Source organism: Apium graveolens, chromosome 10, assembly GCF_009905375.1.
Source record: "Apium graveolens cultivar Ventura chromosome 10, ASM990537v1, whole genome shotgun sequence".
Taxonomy (NCBI): Eukaryota; Viridiplantae; Streptophyta; class Magnoliopsida; order Apiales; family Apiaceae; genus Apium; species Apium graveolens.
The window spans coordinates 193,518,660-193,542,628 of record NC_133656.1 but is presented as its reverse complement, the minus strand read 5'-3'; the positions used below and the strand labels follow the sequence as shown (position 1 = coordinate 193,542,628).

At 33.4% G+C, this 23,969-nt stretch overlaps 2 protein-coding genes across 2 annotated transcripts; one reads left to right on the top strand and one right to left on the bottom strand.

Moving 5' to 3' along the window:
* LOC141693593 (uncharacterized) lies at nt 1-1,446 on the bottom strand. Its single transcript, XM_074498735.1, has 4 exons — nt 1,165-1,446; nt 855-965; nt 646-756; nt 1-528 (listed from the first exon to the last, which is right to left on the bottom strand). The coding sequence occupies exons 1-4, from the start codon at nt 1,351-1,353 to the stop codon at nt 268-270; spliced, it is 672 nt and encodes a 223-aa protein (XP_074354836.1). The 5' UTR covers nt 1,354-1,446; the 3' UTR covers nt 1-267.
* Nucleotides 1,447-20,868: 19,422 nt separating this feature from the next.
* Nucleotides 20,869-21,873, top strand: LOC141691523 (uncharacterized). Its single transcript, XM_074496256.1, has one exon. It carries the CDS (start codon nt 20,869-20,871, stop codon nt 21,871-21,873), a length of 1,005 nt encoding a protein of 334 aa, XP_074352357.1.
* Nucleotides 21,874-23,969: the final 2,096 nt, after the last annotated feature.

The window sequence follows — 23,969 nt, the reverse complement described above, 5'->3', positions numbered from 1 at the left end:
ACACAACATATTGCTCATCTGTCTAGGTGACATATACTGTACATTAGCTTCCAGCGGCTACTGTGCATTATCGTCATCTGAGCACTAAAAGAAACGCCAAAAACCTATCCAATTCGCAGACCAGGCATATTTGAAAGAACACTAGAACAATGAAATTATGAAAGATCCAGAAGTAATATAGTAGGTACTTAACAAGCATCCATACATAATTTGATAGCCATGAAAGAAACACATTTAAAAACGAAGACAACATTTCATAAATGGAGATTACACCCGTGTCTTCCCCTTCCCTTTTCCTTTGGCTTTGGTGTCCTTGACAGGATCTTCCATTATTGGTTCCTTGACAAATCTTTTTGACCTTCTCAGTCCATCTAGTTTCGACCTATCTTTCAATTTTGCAGCTTCAATCTCCTTTTCATTCTCAACTTCATTATTCGAAGAAATCGAATTCATCTCATTCCTTTCCGCTTCAGCTTCTAGTTTTGTTGTATCTGCCTGATCATCCATCACTACACTCCCACTCACCATCTGTGCGTATACATGAAACAAAACACAAACACTTGTAACATACAAAAGCATGAGTGCCAAGTTAAGTCTACTTCACTTTCAAACTTATTGTGTACAGGGAAGAATCACATAATTTACCTCCAGTAACTTGGTTTCTAACTCAGCTTTTTCCTTGTTAGTTTCATAAAAGGCCTCATTCAGTTCAAGAAAAGCCTCAAGAGCTTCTAAGGCTTCTTTGTATTTCTTCCCCTGTGCAATCGAGAAATTAATCATTTATCTTAAGAAACGGATCGATATAGAAAAAAATCTCAAGGCATAAGTCTGCAGAGGTAAGTGGAAATTTTCACCGTATTGAAGCAGCCCGTTGCCAGTGACATTAACACGCTATTAACGCAATCTATCCTGTTACACACGGATGTAACCTCCTTGGTCATTGGTTCTACAAGACCTTCAAGCTCCTATAAAACATTTTAATAGTTGGTTAATTGTCACTCATATAATGACAGATATTAACATCTTTTGTGACGTAACTAAATTTCAGTCCGATTCTTCTTGTGCCAACGGAAAATCTTATCACAAATATTATATGATTGAAATAACAACTATGATAATAGTAATGCTAGCAAAAATTAGACTCCGCCATGCTTATAAACTTACTTGAGTAATCTCAGACATTAACAACTTAGTTTCTTCCTCTACGCGTCGCAAGTAAGTTTGAATCTTCTCCTTAACCTCAATCTTCTTGTCATTCTCCCTGTCGTCGCTCCTAGAAATGTCAGCAATGCCACTGATCAATTCTACAATCTGCTTACTTTTGTGCTTCAAATCCTCTCTAGTTGCCTCCATTGACTAGCTTTCTCAAAAAATAATTTTCTATTTTCTCTGCTCTTCCTCAGAACTTTTTGGTGATTCTGAAGTGGGTGACAATCCACATTATATTGTCTCATGAGTCACTGCACCTGGACATGTGTTACTAATAGGAGTATTAGTCGAGTTTTGTTTTCTGTGCATGCACTTCTTCGATTAACAACAAAGTTAATGAAGATTGAGATTGAGGTGCACTAATTTTGAGTTTTTCTTTTATTGTCCACCCGTTGATCCAAAGGGTCTCAAGTGATTGTTTGTACTTCATGTTGTTTCCCAACAATTTTCCTGACCACTGACCAGCTTACTAACGAGTAACCTGCACTGATTTTTTAGGTATAATTTTTTAAATATAAATTAAATTGGAATTTTTTTAACATGAGGAATTTATTTATTCAAAAATTTATATAATATAATTTGATAATAGGTATACATATACATATAAGTATTTCATACTTTTAGCAAAAAAAATATATTTAATATTTTCTTTAGAGGTATTTAAATTTGAAAATAATAATATTATTAATTGAAATATATAGTATGATTGTTATTGCTATACGTGTTTATGAAACATATTATTTTTTGATTTAAACAATAAGTTTTAACTCGGTTCAATAGAATACGAATCAAAATTAGTTTGATTATAATTTTATTTTTTATATTTATCAAGGTTGAGTGACAAAAATAACCCATTTTTAGTGAGAAAATGACAAAAATAACCGGTTTGAAAAAAGTGGCTAATTTTAGGCCATGGGATACACATATTATAGGGTGAAAAAACAAAATAACCATCATTTGGGAAGATTTGCCAAAAATACCCACCGGCGGGAAAACCGCCCAAAATACCCACTAAATACGCATTACCATCATGCGTATTCTTTGTATTTTTTTAAAAATAGAATACGCATTTGTAACATGCGTATTCAGTGAGCTATTTTGGGCAATTTTCCCGTCGGTCGGTATTTTGGGCACTTGAAAATGGAAAATGGTGAATTTTGAGTATTCTTTCCATACTAGAAGCGCGCAATATATAATACCATTTGTCACAACGATAATATGTATTTTTTATATATCAATACCAGATACGCAAATGGGGCCGGGATATTATAACATACTAGATTATAGCCTGTGCCATTCATGGTTTATTAAAATTTACTTTTTTATTTTCCAAAACTTATTTTTATAAATTTTAATGCATATATTGTTATTTATGATGTTGCAATATTATTTTAATTTTTGATAATTTGTTTCAATATTATTGCAACAAATATGCAAATATTGAAAATTATACGGATATAGAATTGAATTATTACATTTATCATATTTTATCTTCTATTATATTATTATATCGTATTTTGGTGTTTGAATAGTAGGGGAGTAATGTATTATTTTCTATATATGATTGTATTAAGAATATAATTATTATGATAAAATATAATTTTAATCATCTATTTATAGATCAACGGTTGAAATTATTTTGATGAGACATGACCAAAATTTTGAATAAGAAGTCCTCACGCTTATCTATACTATATTATAATAGACGAAACATTAAAAGTTTGGTAGTTGGTCGGTGAGTACTTGCTGAAATTACTTAATTAGCCTTATTTTATTATTTTAATTCTAATTATCAGGTCCATCAATTTTAATTCTAATTGATATTGAAGTCAACTTCTTTTATTTTTTTACCAATTTCAATTATATTTTATATCGAATTATATATCATTATAATTTATATTAAATTCCACTTCTTCTAACAATTTAAATTTTAATTCCTATCAAGTTCTATATTATTCTAATTTGTTACTTGGGGTTAAATTAAGTTTAAGCAAACTAAATATAATTATTAAGATTTGGTAGATATAATGTGATTCGGGTTAAGATAAAATAATAATACTATCGATCCTTCTAAAAAATTATACTAATGAAATTGGATAAATAAAATATAAGAATAAAAAAATACATTATACAATTGATTCACACTAATACAAAACTAAAATAAAAATACAATCCGACCAACAAAACAAAATTATATATATTAAATATTCAGTCTAAAACAAAAATATCTTATTGATAATTAATATAATTCGTATTCTATTGATATGAACTAAAAAAATAAATTTTTAATTAAAACTTAAATATTATTTTTAAAAAATACACATATAATTATCAATAAAACTATATCATTCAATAGGTAATATTGTCCTTTTCAAATATATTTTATAGAATTATAGTTAATCGATTAAGTAATCACCATGCTAAAATAATATTTTTTTAAGGTACCAACATAATGGAGACATTATATTTTTACCCACAATAAATTAATAATTTTTTTATAATAATATTTTTCCCCTAACAATGCGATGCTATCACTTTAAATAAGTTTAAATGTTCTAAAAAGTTATGAACATATACGTCTACTAATATAATTATCATGAAGTAATATCATTTAAAATTTTAAATGAACAATGTTAGGTCACACTTTCACTGTAGAGGGGGTGAATACAGTGTTTATTACAATCAAATCAAACTTCAAGAACTTATGTAACAGAAAACAAACTTTATTGAAACAATAAACTCTGTTACAATCTGGAACTGTTATCTCTCAGTGATGAACAAAATATCACGAGAGCTGCTAGGGTTACAGTAAATAATATTCTCAATAATGATAACACTTATAGTGTAAACCCTATGTCTGTGTTTATATATTACACAGTTACAAGATAATCGCTAATTGATATGGAATATAATTCTGCTTCCTAATATATATCAATCAGATATCTTTCCTTCCAAGTATTCCATTCTTTACGGAATTCCTTCTTCATGCATATCTCTTCTTATGTTTATCTTGATCTTCTTAACTTTAATCAGCTACTGTCCTTATCTGATCGTCCTTCAGCACTTAAGTTCTGATATCTATCTCCTGATGCTTATCTCCTGATAACATAAGTACTGATATCCCTTAAGTTCTGACATCCAGTATAAGTACTGATCAGTTAAGTACTGATTTGTTCTGTTCAAATAAGATCTGAAATCTAAACATAAAACATATTAGCCATGACATTATCAAATATATCTAACAATCTCCCCCAACTTGTAAATTAGCAAAATATACAAGTTTAACAGATATTTGATGATGTCAAAAACATTAAGTACAAATGCATGAGAAATAGACAAGATAACTACAACTTACAGTCCTTAAAGCTTTTACCAATTCAACTTCTGATAACAACTTTAGTCTGTATACACATCAGAATTTAAGTAGTTGTAGATCTTTGACTTGGCTTCATCATTTTCTGATCTCTCTGATGTCAGGAGTTGTTCTGAGATAATTCTTCAACAAATATTTCTCAGCATATCTGAGTTCATCAATCATTCTCCGTTTGACATCTTTAAGCTCTGCAGTATCTTCACCAGTTTGAAATATTGCAGCTCTGAGATCATTAATCTTTGCTCTTCTCAACTCCCGATCTAGTCTTATGACATAAGCTTTGTTAGACTCTAGATTGAATTCAAGCCCCTTAATACCAAGATATGTTCTGATCTGTGCAGTATTAGGCTTCATATCAACAATATCACCATTGTGATTTCTGTACTTTGGAACATATATGCTGTCAGACTTAACAGAATAAAGTCTTTTCTGTCTCTGAATCTGTTCTTTCAAATAATTTGCAGCAGTCCCTGTCAATCTGTCATCCACTTGAAGTAAGAATAATACATGCTCCAATTCTTCAAAATACTTCAATGGAATGACATTTTGTCTTATATGATAAACCCTACCATCTGTCATGAAATACAACAAGATGTGTTCCTTCAAGTAGGTATGGTAAACCATTTGTACAGATTCCAATTGATTCAATCTTTCAGGAGTTGCTCCAATTCCTGGTTCACACAAGGAAGTTGGATCATTGGTAGTGTTGTGTACTCTTCTTTCATCAGCACTTCCCAATCCAGTTTTATCTCTTGCTTCCTTTCCAGTAACTACTCTAGCTTCAAAACGACTTGCAGTAGTCTTCAAAGGTTGAGTTTGTTTTGCTTTAGTGAATCCTGGTAGGAGTGTATTTGATCTTCCTTCTGATATCAAGTTAACTTGAGCTGTGTCAGAGGTTACTTGCTTCTTTTGAATATCAGAACTTTTAATTTCTTGACTCTGAACAACTTGAGCTGTGTCAGAGGTTGTTTTAAGAACTTTTCTTGAAGTCAGAGCAAGATTATCTTTGTCATCAGTAATTTCTTCATCTTCAGGAGGTACATAGACTTTAACAGGTTCACCAACCTTTTCTTTACCCTTGGATCTTGGATCTATCTTTGGTTGTGATTTAGCAAATGTTGCTTCAGTTTGTGCCTTTTCTTTAATCACAATACCTTTCAGTTTTGGAAGTGACTTTTTACCAGAAGCTTCGGATTTAGATGTGACTTTCTCTGATTTAAGTCTAGCTTCTTCTTCCTTTAAACTTTCCAAGTCCATTCCTGGATTTTCTTGAAGAAATAACTGTCTTGACATTTCTTCATCAAGATCTAGAAGTTCATCAGAATTTATTCTTTTACCAGTATCAGAACTTAATCTCTTCCCAGTATCAGAACTTATCCTGTGACTTGCAATTTCAGCATTTCTTGATGAGAATCTTTTACTTTGACTATGACCTCCACCCATTTCAGAGTTTCCTTGGTCATCTTTTTCATCATCCTTTCCTTGCAGTGTCTTGTCATCCTTGCATTTGGACTTAATCACTTTCTCCCCCTTTTTGGCATCAGCAGGAAGTAGAAGAGAGATAAGCAATTCCACTGAAGATTGGATTTCTGTCAGTTGTGATTGCTGAGAAGCTTGATTTTGCAGAATTTTATCAATCTGTGCTTGTTGGCGATCTTGAGTCTTCTCAATATAAGCAATCCTGTCCATAGATGGTTGAAAGAACTTTTTCTTATCAAGTTTCCAAACTTGTTCTTGTTTGGTAAAGTTCTCCTGAATCTTGTGTATTTCGGCATGAGTAGTTGAATGAAGACCTTGTAGATTTTTAGTACTCAATGCAGTGACACGAAGCTGAGCTTTGAAATCATCAGAATTTAACATTTCATCAGCTTTAGTAAAGTGCTCAGTAAGATGTAACGCAGATGGAATACATGAGACTGAGTTCCATTCCTTAGTCCACTCCTGTCCTACAGGAGTTTCACTCCAAGGCACTGGTGGTTCCTCTGTAACATACTTCTTTACTAGTTCAGACTTTGAAAGAGGAATGTGTCCTGAAGGACCTGCTGCATCAGTATTTGCAGTTGGAGCAGCATCACCAGTATCTCCAGCATGTGCAGCATCAGAACTTATAGAATCAGCATCATCTGATATAATAGCAGTGTGAGTAGCAATGGAGGCGTCAGCATCCTCTAATTGCTGATCTGATGCTAAGTTCTGATCAACAGCCAAATCCTGATGCTCACCTAAAGTCTGATCATCAGTGTCTAGATTCAGAGAAGGTGACTTAGATAATTCCGGAGTTTTAATAGCATCAGTAACAGTTGTTGGCAAAAGATTTGTTGCTGTTGGAGCTTCTAAGAAAATTACTCCAGGCACAACTAAGTGTTGATCAGCATTATCAGCACTTGTGCCTTGATGACCAAGAGACACAGATGGGAAATTAGCCTTGTCAGATACAGTTTCCTGAGATGGAGTGGATGGAGAAGAAGTAACTGGAGCAAATTCTTTTTCTTGTGAGATCAGAGATTCCTGATCCCCTTCCTTAGCTGCTTCCTCCTCATCATCTGAAACTGGCCTTTTTGCCCTCTGTTTCTTGTATGTCCTTGGTAATTTAGAGTCCTTGGAAGTGTCAGGAATTGTCATTTTTCTAAGCCTCATGAGAAGCTTAGATCCTCCAAGTTCAGAATCCTTCTGAGAAATCTTTTTCTCAGCTGCAGTTACCACAGGTTCTGAAGAAAGAATCGGTTCCTCAGAATCTGAGTCATCTCTCAAGGTGATCCTCCTCTTCTTCTGAGGTGTGTGAGAAACAGTCTTTGTTCTCTTTGGCTTGGAAGATGTAGGTTTCACATAGGACTTGAGATATGTTCTGAGAGATGGTTGAGAGGTTTGAGGTGGCTGAGTAGAGATGGTAGGTGCTGATGAACCAGGTTCTGATGTTTGAACATCAGGATAAAATGCAGTGTACTTAACAGGATCATAGGTGATTAAGGCTTGTTTGACAGATAAAGGTATTAAGAGGGGTCTTAACACAGCCTTTTTATTATCAGAAGATAATAAATCAGTAAAAGCTCTCTTAGCTATTCTGAAAGATGGAATGAGATCACCAAAATTTTGGGGGGAATTACAACAAAAATTATAAATAAGCTGACAAAATCTTGCAAAATATACAGTATTGCGATCTTCTGTCATCCTATCCCCAATAGAACCCAAAACTGCACGTGCATAATCAAAATCAGTGTGATTTAGAAGTGCATACCCGATTTGTTGGCTGAATATGGGAATTGCATCAAAATTTGTACATTTGTTGGCGAAAGCTTTGGTAATGCAATCAAAGAAGAAACTCCATTCCCTCCGTATGAAGGATCTCTTCAACTGTCCAAGCTTGGTCAATGTTCCTTCATATCCCAGACTAACCATCATATTTTGAAGAACTGAGTCATCAACAGTAGAATAAACACAGTCCTCAGGAAGCTGTAATGCCTGTCTAACCGTAGACAGAGTCATAACATACTCATTTTCCCCTGATGAAAATATTAAACTTGGGGACCCGTGAGCACCACCATTGTCATATACTCCACTCCTCCAAAACTCCAGTACTTGAACCCCAGAAATTGATGTAGGCTCAGTTAGAGCAAACCCAATATCAGAACTTGTGAGAAAGTCTTGAATAAAATGAAATTCAGAGGGTGCCTCTGTAGTGTGTAGTATCGCAGAGAAGTTATTAGGAACAAACTTTGCTCCATCAAAGAGAATGTCCTTGGGTGCCATTATGTTTTGATAAGAAAACGGTAACCTGTAATGTGTTTGAGAAAATGCCTCTGAAAAGAAAATCGTCAGGAGATGAGAGAGTTTAAAAGTAAAGAGAGAGATAAAATATAATGGTAAATAAAAGATTTGACAATCTTTGCTCTCTTTTACTTATACATAAAAAGTAACCGTTGAGGACACATGACAGACATGCATTTAAAAGTAGTGGTAAATACCTTGACACCTGTTTTTCATAGAGAAAGCAAAAAGTAATGGGCACGGTAAATAAGGAATAATTACCACCCACTTGCAGTTTTTCAAGGAAAAACAAACCGTTTCACTTACCTAGATTCCATTAATCAAGGTGAATCAGTTTTAATTTAAAATTGAAACTGTTCCCACTAATTCAAATATTTTACTCTGCAATATTAATATTCCGAGAAAAAAAACTGTGTGTGAGAATGAGTAAAATCAATCAGTTAAGTAAGTACTGATAAAACATTTTCAGAACTTAAAATCAGACACAATTTATCAGAATATTTATCAGGATTTATCAATGCGTATCAAAATTTCTCAGAGACAAGATCATAAGACTTAAAACAAATTCCATTAATATATCAAAATAATACATTGATGAAATTGAAATTACATCAGAACTTTTACATTCTTGTCCTAAGCTTCTAAATCTAACATCAACAGCCTTAGTCCTAGCTAAGAAGCCTGACAACGCTGAGGATGAAGAAGAACAGGAAGAAGACGAGATTAAGTCATCTTCCTCTTCCTATCTTCGACAAACAAGATAGCGAGTCAAATGATTCGCTCTTGCTGACGGATAGCTTCCCGCCGTTCCGCTTCCAATCGATCAAGATGAAGCTGGTAGTCCATCTCGAAGAACAGAAGTTGGTTCAGCACCGCCTGTGGGACAGAGCCCCATATCTCTTCAGGAATGGCAGTTACATGCCACTCCTGCTGCCAGTCGGCGCAGCTTAGCTCCATATGAAAATTTTGGTAATTCAAAAACATGTTGTATCGAACCATGATGCTTTTGAAAAAGAATATGAAGTTACGATTGTGAGAAAAATTGATGAAAGGGCTAAAGTGAAGTGGCTGATTATATAGGCAAGAGAATGCCAGGAGACGCGAAGATATTTAATGCTGACAGATAGAGTTAAGTCTACCTCGTCTCCCTAGACTTGAAAAAGAATAATAGTCATTGGAAAAGGAATGTGCACATGTAACAAGAGTGAACTGTTCAAGGACGAGTGCCATTATGTTTTAACCATAGACTATTAATCTTCCACTTCAACATTTCGAAATTAATCTGAGACTGTTACCAAATTTTACTCACAGATAAGTCAAGTAAAGGGTTAGACTGAAAAATCAGAACTTAGACCTATACCAGAACTTAACAGTCATCAGAACATAATGTCTTAACTCGAACAAGGAATATCTATCTTAGTAAGTTTTCATACAAGTTCTGAGTTATAGTCTTCAGGACTTAATCATCAGACCATATAACTAGAACGTGTCCTCAGAATTTGTGCAAAGGGACACAGTGACTGTTTGTCTAAAAGAACATAGACCACCACAAAAATTTCATCATTCATATGGAGTGATTTGTGTGTGCATTAAGCTAAATAACTAATAAAGAGTAAAGTCTGATTTACTTCAGTACATCTTAGAAATAAGTCATAATTAAAATTTTGCTAAAGAGCTGTCATTATCCTGAAACCTACTGATAAATGAGTTCATGCATGAGTCCACCTCAACTGTTTTTGTGCTAATTTTATGCATCTTTGAAATTCTCTTTTACAGTGGCTTCTTAGTGTAAGTGAGTCACGACTGCTTATCAGAATTTATGCTATTATCAGAGTATTTCTCCAGTAATCATAGAGTGTGAACAGTCACCAAGAAAAATATTTTGCTTTTCTAATGCATATTTACTTAATACCAGCTATGCACTTGGGTCGTCCCATTCACATTTTTACTCTAGATCTCAAAGGAGTACCTGATATTATTCTTTGATTCTTGTTCTTCTTCTTTTGATAAGTGAGGTTTATCAGCACTTAGTACATTCAGCAGTTTTACTAGAATCAGAACTTAAACAGATGAGTAGCATTATTCTAATTTGGGACTTAGTAATAAGATGAATAAAGTAAACTAAACTAAGCTCAAGTATCAGAATTTGCTTGTGTCATAAGATTTCCACAGAAATAATTACTTCTTTCATGGGATCATTTGTTTATTGAAGACTAGTAGGTCAGTATCTAGCACAATTATCCTCATAGGATAGAATGATTACTTAAACAGATATATCACTTATTAGAGTTAAGAGATATGTATCAGACAACAGTCAGTACTTAAAAACATTTATCAATTAATGCACAGAATATACAAAGAGATTAATTCTGTAAATACTGATCATAAAGTCTGATAACATAGAACAAGTTTAAGCAGATTTAGAGAAAGAACCTGAAATCATTCCAAGTTCATTTACCAATTTTGTAAAGGTAGCTTTACACAGTGGTTTTGTGAAGATATCTGCTACTTGTTAATCTGTGGGAACAAAATGCAATTCCACTATACCTTCATCCACATGTTCCCTGATGAAATGGTACCTGATGCTGATGTGCTTTGTCATAGAGTGTTGAACTGGATTACCTGTCATAGCAATAACACTTTGATTATCACAATAAATAGGGATTTTGAAATATGTTAACCCATAATCCAGTAACTGATTCTTCATCCAAAGAATCTGTGCACAGCAGCTTCCTGCAGCAATATACTCTACTTCTGCAGTTGATGTGGAAATTGACTTTTGTTTCTTGCTATACCAAGAAACCAACCTGCCTCCAAGAAATTGGCAGCTACCACTTGTGCTTTTCCTGTCAATTTTGCAACCTGCAAAATCTGCATCTGAGTAACCTATTAATTTAAAATCTGATTCTCTAGGATACCATAATCCTAGATCAGCTGTTCCTTTAAGATACTTAAAGATTCTTTTTACAGCTGTTAAGTGAGGTTCTCTTGGATCTGCTTGAAATCTTGCACAAAGACAGGTAGCAAACATGATATCTGGTCTACTAGCAGTTAGATAGAGAAGTGAGCCAATCATACCTCTGTAATCAGTAATATCTACTGAATTACCAGTATCCTTATCCAGTTTTGTTGCAGTGGCCATGGGAGTGGATGCACTTGAACAGTCTTGCATTCCAAATTTCTTCAGCAAGTTTCTGGTGTACTTAGATTGACAAATAAAAGTTCCTTCTTCACTCTGCTTGACTTGAAGGCCCAGAAAATAACTAAGTTCTCCCATCATACTCATCTGATATCTTGACTGCATTAGGTTGGCAAACTTTTTGCAAAGTTTATCATTTGGAGACCCAAAAATAATATCATCAACATAAATCTGGATCAAAAGTACGTCCTTACCATGGTTGAGATAGAACAGTATTTTGTCAATAGTTCCTCTGTTGAATCCACTTTCCAGAAGAAACTGAGCTAAAGTCTCATACCATGCTCTAGGAGCTTGCTTAAGTCCATAAAGTGCTTTATCAAGCCTGTAGACATAATCTGGATGTTTGGAATCTACAAAGCCTGGAGGTTGTTCAACATATACTTCCTCTTCCAATTCTCCATTGAGAAAAGCACTTTTCACATCCATTTGAAAGACAGTAAACTTTTTGTGAGCAGCATAAGCCATGAATATCCTTATGGCTTCTAACCTAGCAACTGGCGCAAATATTTCATCATAGTCAATTCCCTCCTGTTGAGAATATCCTTTTGCAACCAGCCTTGCCTTGTTCCTTACAATTATGCCATCACTGTCAGTTTTGTTTCTGAATACCCACTTTGTACCAACAACCGATCTATTCTTAGGTCTTGGCACTAAGGTCCAGACTTTGTTTCTTTCAAATTCATTCAACTCTTCCTGCATTGCTTGCACCCAATCAGCATCTTGAAGAGCTTCTTCCACTTTCTTTGGCTCAGACTGAGAGAGAAAAGAATTGTAAAGACATTCATTCGAAGTACCTGTTCTAGTTCTGACACCTGCCTCAGGATTTCCAATTATCAAATCAGGTGTATGTGATTTTGTCCACTTCCTTGCAGATGGAAGATTTTCTCTAGAACTGGATGCTCCCCCATGATTCATGCTGTCTTCGGTTTCATTTTCTGATGCTCCCCCTGAAACTATGCTCTCTGAGTTGGATCCTTCAGCATTTAGATTTTCAGTACTGTCAGTACTTGGCTTATCAGAACTTGACGAATCAGAATTTGAAGAGCCAGATGTATGTTCTGATGCTTCTTGAGATGTGTTAATATCTTGAGTATGCTCCCCCTGCATTGGTGCATCTGCCTTTGACGTAGTCACCACAGTTTCAATAATATCAGAGTTTAATCCATCAGAATTTACAGTATCAGGACTTAGACTGTCAGGACTTGAGGTATCATAATATGAATCTTTATTTTCAAATCTCAGCTGATCATGATCAATGCAATCTTCAAGTCCAGTGATCTTCTTGTCATCAAAAGAGACATTGATAGATTCCATGACCACTTTTGTTCTCAAATTATAGACTCTGAAGGCTTTTGTAGAAAGTGGATATCCAACAAAGATTCCTTCATCAGCTTTTAGATCAAACTTGGATAGCTGTTCAGGATGAGTCTTGAGAACAAAACACTTACATCCAAATACATGAAAGTATTTGAGATTTGGCTTCTTGTTTTTCACCATCTCATATGGTGTTTTTCCATGCTTGTTAATGAGTGTTGCATTTTGAGTAAAACAAGCAGTCTGCACAGCTTCAGCCCAGAAATAGGTTGGAAGCTTTGCTTCTTCAAGCATTGTTCGTGCAGCTTCAATGAGAGTTCTATTCTTCCTTTCAACAACTCCATTTTGCTGTGGAGTTCCAGGAGCAGAAAATTCCTGCTTTATTCCATGATTTTTGCAGAACTCTTCCATTATCAGATTCTTGAATTCAGTGCCATTATCACTCCTCAAAATTTTCACAGAATCTTTGATCAATTTATCCAGATGTTTGACATGATCAATCAGGATAGATGCAGTTTCACTTTTTATGTGCAAGAAATACACCCATGTGTATCTGGTGAACTCATCTACTATGACCAACGCATATTTCTTCTTTGCAATAGACATGACATTCACTGGACCAAATAGATCAACATGAAGTAGATAATAAGGCTCAAGAATTGATGATTCAGTCTTGCTCTTGAACGAAGATTTTCTTTGTTTAGCCTTCTGACATGAGTTACAAAGACCATCAGGAACAAACACTGATTTTGGCAGTCCTCTCACAAGATCTTTCTTGATCAGTTCATTTATCTTGTTGAAGTTTAAATGAGAGAGTTTCTTGTGCCAATTCCAGCTTTCTTCAGTTGAGGCTCAACTCACTAAACAGATTGCAAAACCATCAGAACTTGTTGAAAGCTTAGCTTCATAAATGTTACCACGCCTGAATCCCTTCAGAACAATTTTTTCTTTAGATTTACTAACTATTTCACAATGTTCTGCAAAGAAATCAACATGATAACCTCTGTCACAGATTTGACTTATACTCAGTAAGTTGTGTTTAAGTCCTGAGACCAGAGCTACATCTTTAATGATGACATTCCCAAGATTGATATTGCCATATCCCAAAGTTTTTCCAATGTTGCCATCTCCATAAGAAACACTTGGGCCAGCTTTCTCCACAAAGTCTGATAGCAGGGCCTTATTTCCAGTCATATGTCCTGAACATCCACTGTCCAGAACTAAAATATTTTTCCTGTTGCCCTGCAATCAAAAAGACCACTAATTATTAGTTTTAAGGACCCAGACTTGCTTGGATCCTTTGGCCTTTTTAGGTTTGTTAACATTTGCAGCGGATTTAGCATCAGATTTTATGTTAACAGTTTTCTTATCAGAACTTATACTACCAGACTTTGAATCAGAACTTACACTAGAAGGAACAACAGAAACTTTCTTTAAAGAAGGTTTTATTTGATAATAATCATAGTACAAACTATGATATTCCTTACAAGTATAAATGGAATGCCATAAACTACCACAATGAAAACAAGGATTTTGTGGTTTGTATCTAACAGACTGACTCTTAACTCCTGATTTTGTACATAAGGAGTTAATATTCTTATTCTTCCTGCAAAAAGAAACCAGATGGTTAGAACTTCCACAGTTATGACACGCTTTCCTAGGAGCATCAGGAACAGATTTATAGTTATTGCTTTTATTCACACCTTCCTTTCCATTCCTGTTTTTCCTAGGTGATTTTACCTTGTTTGCATTCTTAACATCTTTCAGCTTATGCTTAAGCTGCTTCTTTGTCATTAAGCCTATGTTAACTTCAGCTGTCTTTTCCTGTTTTAGTTTGTCAGAAGCTAATTCCTTTTTAACTTCTGATTTCTCATTTTCAGATTTTTCAGTTACAAACTTAACAGGTTTTAACTTCGGCTTTTGCTTATCAACAGGCTTAATTTCTACAGTTCCTTTTTCATTTTTATTTTCTCCATAACCTAAGCCCTCTTTCCAGTTTCCACTGCTTAGCAAATTTTGAGTTGTTTTGCCAGAGTTAGTCCAAGTTCTGATAATCTCTCTCTCCTTTTCTAACTCAGTTTTTAGAGATTCATTCATTTTTAGCACTTCATCCCTAACATAAAAAGCATCATCTCTATCCTTCTGAGTTTGATGGAACATGACTAACTCTTTTTCTAAGAAATCATTTCTTTTCCTAAAAGCAAGATTTTCAGAAGTTAATCTTTCACATGTTAAAGTTTGATCTCTATAACTAACAAACATGGTTTTAAGATATCTTCTCAACTCATTAATATCATCAGTATGAAAAGCATAAGTAGTCTGAGGTACCTTTGTTTCAGCAGCTTCAGAACTGCTCTCAGAACTTGATTTATCAGCATTTGCCATCAATGCATAGTTCTCCTCACTTTCAGAGTCTGAGGTGTCTGTCCAGCTTTTCTGCTTTGTGACAAGAGCTTTGCCTTTGTCACTCTTGGTCTTCTTGCAATCAGGAGATATGTGGCCTTTCTCACCACAATTATAACATTTAACATTAGCGTAATCTCCTCTGTCAGACTTTCCTCCTCTTCCTTCAGATCTTCTGAAATTCTTCTTATCAGAACTTATGCCTTTCCTGGAAAACTTCTTTCCCTTCCTGAACTTCCTGTATGCAATCTTTGTGATTCCTTTCACCATAAGAGCACACAGCTTCATCATCTCCTCATCAGCATCAGTTTCAGGCAAGCTTTCAGAATCTGAGTCATCATCACTCTTAGAACTTGATGACTCAGTATCAGACTTTATGATAAGAGCTTTACCCTTGTCTTTCTTTGAGGAAGGTGGTTTGGGGGATTCCTCTTCAGCCTTGAGAGCAACTGTCCTTGACTTTCCTCCTTTCCTCTTGCTTCTTTGTTCCATCTCAAGTTCATGAGTCTTGAGCATTCCATAGATTTCATCAAGAGTTGTTTCATCAAGATTGTAGTTGTCTCTTATTGTTGTTGCCTTCAAATCCCAACATTCAGGAAGAGCTAACAGGAATTTAAGGTTTGTATCTTCAAGATCATACTCCTTATTAACCAATGACAAGTCATTCAAGAGTTTGACAAATCTATCATATACATCAGTCAATGACTCATTAGTCCTAGAGTCAAAGTGTTCATACTCTTGAGTGAGTATTGTCTTCCTGTTCTTCTTAACTGTTTCAGTTCCTTGACACCTTGTCTCCAGTGCATCCCATATCTCCTTAGCAGTCTTGCAGTTGATTACCCTGTTTGACATTACATTATCAATGGCACTATGCAATAAGTGTCGTACCTTGGCATCCTTAGCAATAGATGCTATATCTTCAGCAGTGTAATCACTCTTTTCCTTTGGTACGGTCTTTGCTGCTTCACCTGCAACTACAACAGCAAGCTTGGTAGGTTTGTGAGGCCCTTCCTTGATTCTATCAAGGTATTCTGGATCTGTTGCTTCCAGAAACATGGTCATCCTTACCTTCCATATGGGATATTCAGATGGTCTCAATATGGGAACTCTGATAGTCTCATATCGACTCTGAGTTGATGTCTTTGATGATTCCTCAGTTTTGGTAGGCTTAGTTGGAGTTTCTGTGTCAGACATGATTGTGTTTGGATCTTTAACTGTATGTGTGTTAACAGAAAGCTCTGATACCACTTGTTAGGTCATACTTTCACTGTAGAGGGGGTGAATACAGTGTTTATTACAATCAAATCAAACTTCAAGAACTTATGTAACAGAAAACAAACTTTATTGAAACAATAAACTCTGTTACAATCTGGAACTGTTATCTCTCAGTGATGAACAAAATATCACGAGAGCTGCTAGGGTTACAGTAAATAATATTCTCAATAATGATAACACTTATAGTGTAAACCCTATGTCTGTGTTTATATATTACACAGTTACAAGATAATCGCTAATTGATATGGAATATAATTCTGCTTCCTAATATATATCAATCAGATATCTTTCCTTCCAAGTATTCCATTCTTTACGGAATTCCTTCTTCATGCATATCTCTTCTTATGTTTATCTTGATCTTCTTAACTTTAATCAGCTACTGTCCTTATCTGATCGTCCTTCAGCACTTAAGTTCTGATATCTATCTCCTGATGCTTATCTCCTGATAACATAAGTACTGATATCCCTTAAGTTCTGACATCCAGTATAAGTACTGATCAGTTAAGTACTGATTTGTTCTGTTCAATAAGATCTGAAATCTAAACATAAAACATATTAGCCATGACATTATCAAATATATCTAACAAACAAAATTTATAATTGAATTCAAAAAAAATTTAAAAAAATTATATAATACTAAAAAAAGTCCGTGCAATCCTGCATCGCACGAGTTTTAAACTAATTATATATAAAGGATATAATAAGCATTCATCGAATACGTATACCACCCTACCAAGCATTTGTTGAAGCGTAACAATGGGTGAATAAAAAACCGACAAAATCGACCAAACTCGTTCCTTATTTTGGCCGACGGAACAAAATTATAGAAAACCCGAGTTTTAATTGGTTTAATTTTTCGTCAAACCGAATATAATGGGTTGGATCAAGGTTTAAAAAACCCTTATTAACCCAACTCAATCTGATTATATAATTATAATATTATTATTAGAAATTTTAATTTATGTATTTATTGTATTAATTATTATATTTGAATTAATATTATTATTTTACGGCTAACGTACTATAAGTTATTAATTTTAAACTGAAGAGTATACGATACGTATAGTTACGAATAATATTTATTTTCTGTTAAATTACGAGGTACTACTAGTTTACTTCAACTTTTGGTTAAATTTACTAGCTTAAAACACGTGCATGCACGGATTTTTTATAAATTACATAAGTATATTATTTCCTAAATTTATTCATTTAATATTTCTAAATGACATGATTTAATGATAAATATATTAATCTATGTTCATGACTTGAAAAAGTAATATTACCTGTACATTTTTATTCATATTTTTACGTGTGATCACATTTTATTTAATTAAAAGTTAAGTTAATTTAGATCAATAGTATACGAATTACCCGGTGCGCATCCGAAAGGTAGCGGCTGCGGTTCCCTACGCTAAAATGAAATTGTATACGAATTAAATTGAACTTGATATTAACTTCTTTTCATTTTTGAATTAATAGTTTAACTTATTTTATTTTAACCCGAGATCATTACACTAACCACATCATTATAATTTTTTTTAAACACGAATAAATAGGATAATTTTATTTTAACCCAGAAGAATTTTATTTTAAATGGTTGAATTATATTTTGATTTTAATTTTGTTTTACATTGGATCAACTGTATAATGTGTTTTTAGCCTGGATGAATATTTTAATTATTTTATTTTAGCCTAGTTAAATATTATATTTTTATTAGCAAAATCAATAGCATTTAATATTTTGTTTTTAGTCCGAGACACATTATACTAACCAAATCCAACTAATTATATTTAGTTTGTTTTAAATTTTATTTTATCCCGGATCAAAATATAATTTTGTTTTAACTCGGATGACAAGTGTAAATTATTTTAGAATAATAATACTTATAGTAAATATTATTTTAAAATTTACTTAAATAAAAATTAAATTAGTGGAATTTCAATCCAATTTGAGTAATATAATTCATGATATGAATTAGAATTTAAATTGGTATTAGATGTTAACTTAAATATGAATTTTATAAATTTCGATATTAATTAAAATTTAAATTTATAGATGAAATTTACCTTAATATGAATTAAAATTTAAATTGAATAAAAAAAGAAAAAATTGACTTTAATATAATTAGAATAATATAGGACTCGTGTCTGTTAATATAAAAATTATATTCTACTCGGACAAAGAAAAGGAGAAGGGACGCCGAATGATATTTTTACGAGGTACTACTAGTTTACTTCAACTTTTGGTTAAATTTACTAGCTTAAAACACGTGCATGCACGGATTTTTTATAAATTACATAAGTATATTATTTCCTAAATTTATTCATTTAATATTTCTCAATGACATGATTTAATGATAAATATATTAATCTATGTTCATGACTTGAAAAAGTAATATTACCTGTACATTTTTATTCATATTTTTACGTGTGATCACATTTTATTTAATTAAAAGTTAAGTTAATTTAGATCAATAGTATACGAATTACCCGGTGCGCATCCGAAAGGTAGCGGCTGCGGTTCCCTACGCTAAAATGAAATTGTATACGAATTAAATTGAACTTGATATTAACTTCTTTTCATTTTTGAATTAATAGTTTAACTTATTTTATTTTAACCCGAGATCATTACACTAACCACATCATTATAATTTTTTTTAAACACGAATAAATAGGATAATTTTATTTTAACCCAGAAGAATTTTATTTTAAATGGTTGAATTATATTTTGATTTTAATTTTGTTTTACATTGGATCAACTGTATAATGTGTTTTTAGCCTGGATGAATATTTTAATTATTTTATTTTAGCCTAGTTAAATATTATATTTTTATTAGCAAAATCAATAGAATTTAATATTTTGTTTTAGTCCGAGACACATTATACTAACCAAATCCAACTAATTATATTTAGTTTGTTTTAAATTTAATTTTATCCCGGATCAAAATATAATTTTGTTTTAACTCGGATGACAAGTGTAAATTATTTTAGAATAATAATACTTATAGTAAATATCATTTTAAAATTTACTTAAATAAAAATTAAATTAGTGGAATAAGTTAATTTCAATCCAATTTGAGTAATATAATTCATGATATGAATTAGAATTTAAATTGGTATTAGATGTTAACTTAAATATGAATTTTATAAATTTCGATATTAATTAAAATTTAAATTTATAGATGAAATTTACCTTAATATGAATTAAAATTTAAATTGAATAAAAAAAGAAAAAATTGACTTTAATATAATTAGAATAATATAGGACTCGTGTCTGTTAATATCATTCGGCGTCCCTTCTCCTTTTCTTTGTCCGAGTAGAATATAATTTTTATATGTAGAAAAAATAACATTATTCAAGATTTTCTTCCCCTTTTCTTTTCCTGAATAGAATATAATTTTTATATGTAAAAAAAATAACATTATTCAAGATTTTCATATTTGTAGCGAAGAAAACGAACAAAAATATGAGTCTCAAACGGAGAAGTGCAATTGAGTAACTTGGGGCTACGATCAATGCATGATGAGGTGGAAATAAAGTCACTTGCAAATAATGATTATACAGAGTTAATATAGTAGGCGCTCCGCTATAGTTTCATTATTTCATATGTGTTATAGTATAGTGATTGCCATGCATGTGGTCAATGAATCAAATAGTAGGGCTATGATTTATAGGAGTAGAATTTGTGTATGCATTTAATGTTCTTGGCTTCTTGCAAATTCACATTGGCTATAAATAGCCACACTCGGTAATGAAGAAAGATGCACCCGAGCTTTCTTTCTATGCTCAGCTTCTTACCTCCTTCTGTTAAATTTAGTAGCTCTCCGGTTGTTCTTTTATAGCTAGGATATTACAACACGTTATCAGCACGAAGCCCTGCCGGAACTGAGAAGGTATAATTTTATTTAAATGTACATATATATGAGTAGACGTGGTTACACCCTCTACTAATATTTTAACTACATATGGCCGGAGCACCGCCTATTTACGGTACCATATAATTTTGGGTAATACCGAAATATAGTGGGAACCTTGATTTATAAATTGCCTGCCTATCGGATAATAATTCTTTTGTGCCTAACTAACTTATGCAGGATTTTCCACTTAAATATATTATTGGTTGGAGATAACCTGTATACGCAGACGTCCGTATGGCGGGTGAAAATCCATTTGTCATTTTATATATAGATCTATTTATAATATCGATGATAATAATGATGTACACATTTATTATTGCTTACTTGTTAACGCACCAGATTCAGTAGGATTGTATGTAATATTTATATTGAAAATTTAAGTTAATAATTTTGGTGTTAAATTCAGATTAAAATGACAAATCTTACAAACTTGTCGTTCGTTGTATTGGACATTTCTGGGGAGAATTATCTATCGTGGGTACAAGATGTAAAGTTGCATTTGGGTTCAAAGAAATTAGGCAACACAATAAAGGCAGAAAACACATCCACAATTGAAGAAAATTTTACCTCTATTATTTTCCTTCGACACCACATGCATGAAGATCTAAAATCTGAGTACCTAGAAGTCGAGGATCCTTTTATTTTATGGAAAAATCTAAAGGATAGGTTCGATCATCAGAAACTAGTTTATCTACCTGCAGCTGAAAATGATTGGGCTAATCTAAGGGTTCAAGATTTTAAGAGTGTTCGGGCATATAGCTCAGCACTATTCAAAATAAGTTCTAGGCTCATTATGTGTGGTGAGATTGTTACTGAGAAAAGAAAGATCGACAAAACATTATCCACTTTTCATCCCAATAATATCAACTTAGCCGAGATGTACAGGGAGCGCAAGTTTACCAAGTTTGGGGATCTCCTTTCAACCCTCCTTGTTGCCGAGCAGAATCATGAATTGGTGATTAAGAATCATCAATCCCGTCCAACGGGATCTGCCCCTTTACCAGAAGTAAATAACACGACATTCCAGCAGAATGTACGTGGAAAAGGGCATAGAGGTGGACGAGGCCATGGTCGCTACCGTGGACGAGGCCGTGGTCGTGGGCATTTTCGTCCTTATTATAGCTTTGGTCACCAGAAGTGGCAACCTGAAACACAGAGCAAAAGAAAGGCACCACAAGGAGGGAAAACTAACAATTTATGTCACAAGTGTGGAATGGAAGGGCATTGGTCACGTAATTGTTATATCCCACAACATCTTGTTGATTTATATCAGTCATCTAAAAGATCAAAAGGGAAAATGGTGGAAACCAATTTCGCCAACAACTTAGATGATTCTCTTATAATATCAACCGGGGGAATAAGCGTTAATGGTCCTAATGAGACTAACGAAACTCCCATGTGGGAGGCTGAGGATTAGTTTTCATAAAATTATTAGTAACCGGAGGAATGAACATTAATGGTCCGAATTACTATAGTTACTAGTGCGTACTGTGTGCTTTATTTTATCTATGTAATGTGTTATGTTCTTATCAAATAAATCATGTTTCTTAATTATATACAGAATGGATTCTGAAGATATATGCATTGCTGATTGTGGTACAACTCATACGATTCTACAAAATAAAAAATACTTTACCCATATAACCAAAACTGAAGCTCAAGTTGGAACGATTTCTGGCGTATCTAATATAATCGAAGGTTTTGGAAAAGCTAGTTTCGTCTTACCTAATGGTACACACATACATATTCCAAATGCATTATTTTCTAGTAAGTCCACTAGAAATCTTCTTAGTTTTAAGGATATCAGATTTAACAATTTTCACATCGAAACCACTTCTGAGGCTGGTAAAGAATATCTCCTTATTACTTCTGCTAATTCTAGCAACAAGAAAATCTTAGAAAAGTTTCAGTCACTTTCCTCAGGATTATATATGATGAAAATCAGAACCATTGAGTCACACAATGTCATTGCTTCCAAACTCATAGATCCAAAATCATTTACCCTTTGGCATGAAAGATTAGGTCATCCTGGAGTCTCTATGATGCGTCGTATTATAGAGAATTCTACCGGACATCCTCTTAGAGATCTTAAAGTTCTTTCTAAAAATGACCTTCCATGTTCGGCATGTTCTTTAGGAAAATTGATTACTCGGCCATCTCCTACTAAAGTTATGTTAGATATATTTGATAATGTCATGACTAATATGTTTTATGTTTAGATTTCAGATCTTATTTGAACAGAACAAATCAGTACTTAACTGATCAGTACTTATACTGGAAGTCAGAACTTAAGGGATATCAGTACTTATGTTATCAGGAGATAGATATCAGAACTTAAGTGCTGAAGGACGATCAGATAAGGACAGTAGCTGATTAAAGTTAAGAAGATCAAGATAAACATAAGAAGAGATATGCATGAAGAAGGAATTCCGTGAAGAATGGAATACTTGGAATAGAAGATATCTGATTGATATATTTTAGGAAGCAGAATTATATTCCATATCAATTAGCGATTATCTTGTAACTGTGTAGTATATAAACACAGACATAGGGTTTACACTATAAGTGTTATCATTATCGAGAATATTATTTATTATAACCCTAGCAGCTCTCGTGATATTTTGTTCATCACTGAGAGATAACAGTTCCAGATTGTAACAGAGTTTATTGTTTAAATAAAGTTTGTTTTCTGTTACATAAGTTCTTGAAGTTTGATTTGATTGTAATAAACACTGTATTCACCCCCTCTACAGTGAAAGTGTGACATAACAAGTGGTATCAGAGCTATCTGTTAACACACATACAGTTAAAGATCCAAACACAATCATGTCTGACACAGAAACTCCAACTAAGCCTACCAAAACTGAGGAATCATCAAAGACATCAACTCAGAGTCGATATGAGACTATCAGAGTTCCCATATTGAGACCATCTGAATATCCCATATGGAAGGTAAGGATGACCATGTTTCTGGAAGCAACAGATCCAGAATACCTTGATAGAATCAAGGAAGGGCCTCACAAACCTACCAAGCTCGCTGTTGTAGTTGCAGGTGAAGCAGCAATGACCGTACCAAAGGAAAAGAATGATTACACTGCTGAAGATATAGCATCTATTGCTAAGGATGCCAAGGTACGTCACTTATTGCATAGTGCCATTGATAATGTAATGTCAAACAGGGTAATCAACTGCAAGACTGCTAAGGAGATATGGGATGCACTGGAGACAAGGTGTCAAGGAACTGAAACAGTTAAGAAGAACAGGAAGACAATACTCACTCAAGAGTATGAACACTTTGACTCTAGGACTAATGAGTCATTGACTGATGTATATGATAGATTTGTCAAACTCTTGAATGACTTGTCATTAGTAAATAAGGAGTATGATCTTGAAGATACAAACCTCAAATTCCTGTTAGCTCTTCTAATGTTGGGATTTGAAGGCAACAACAATAAGAGACAACTACAATCTTGATGAAACAACTCTTGATGAAATCTATGGAATGCTCAAGAC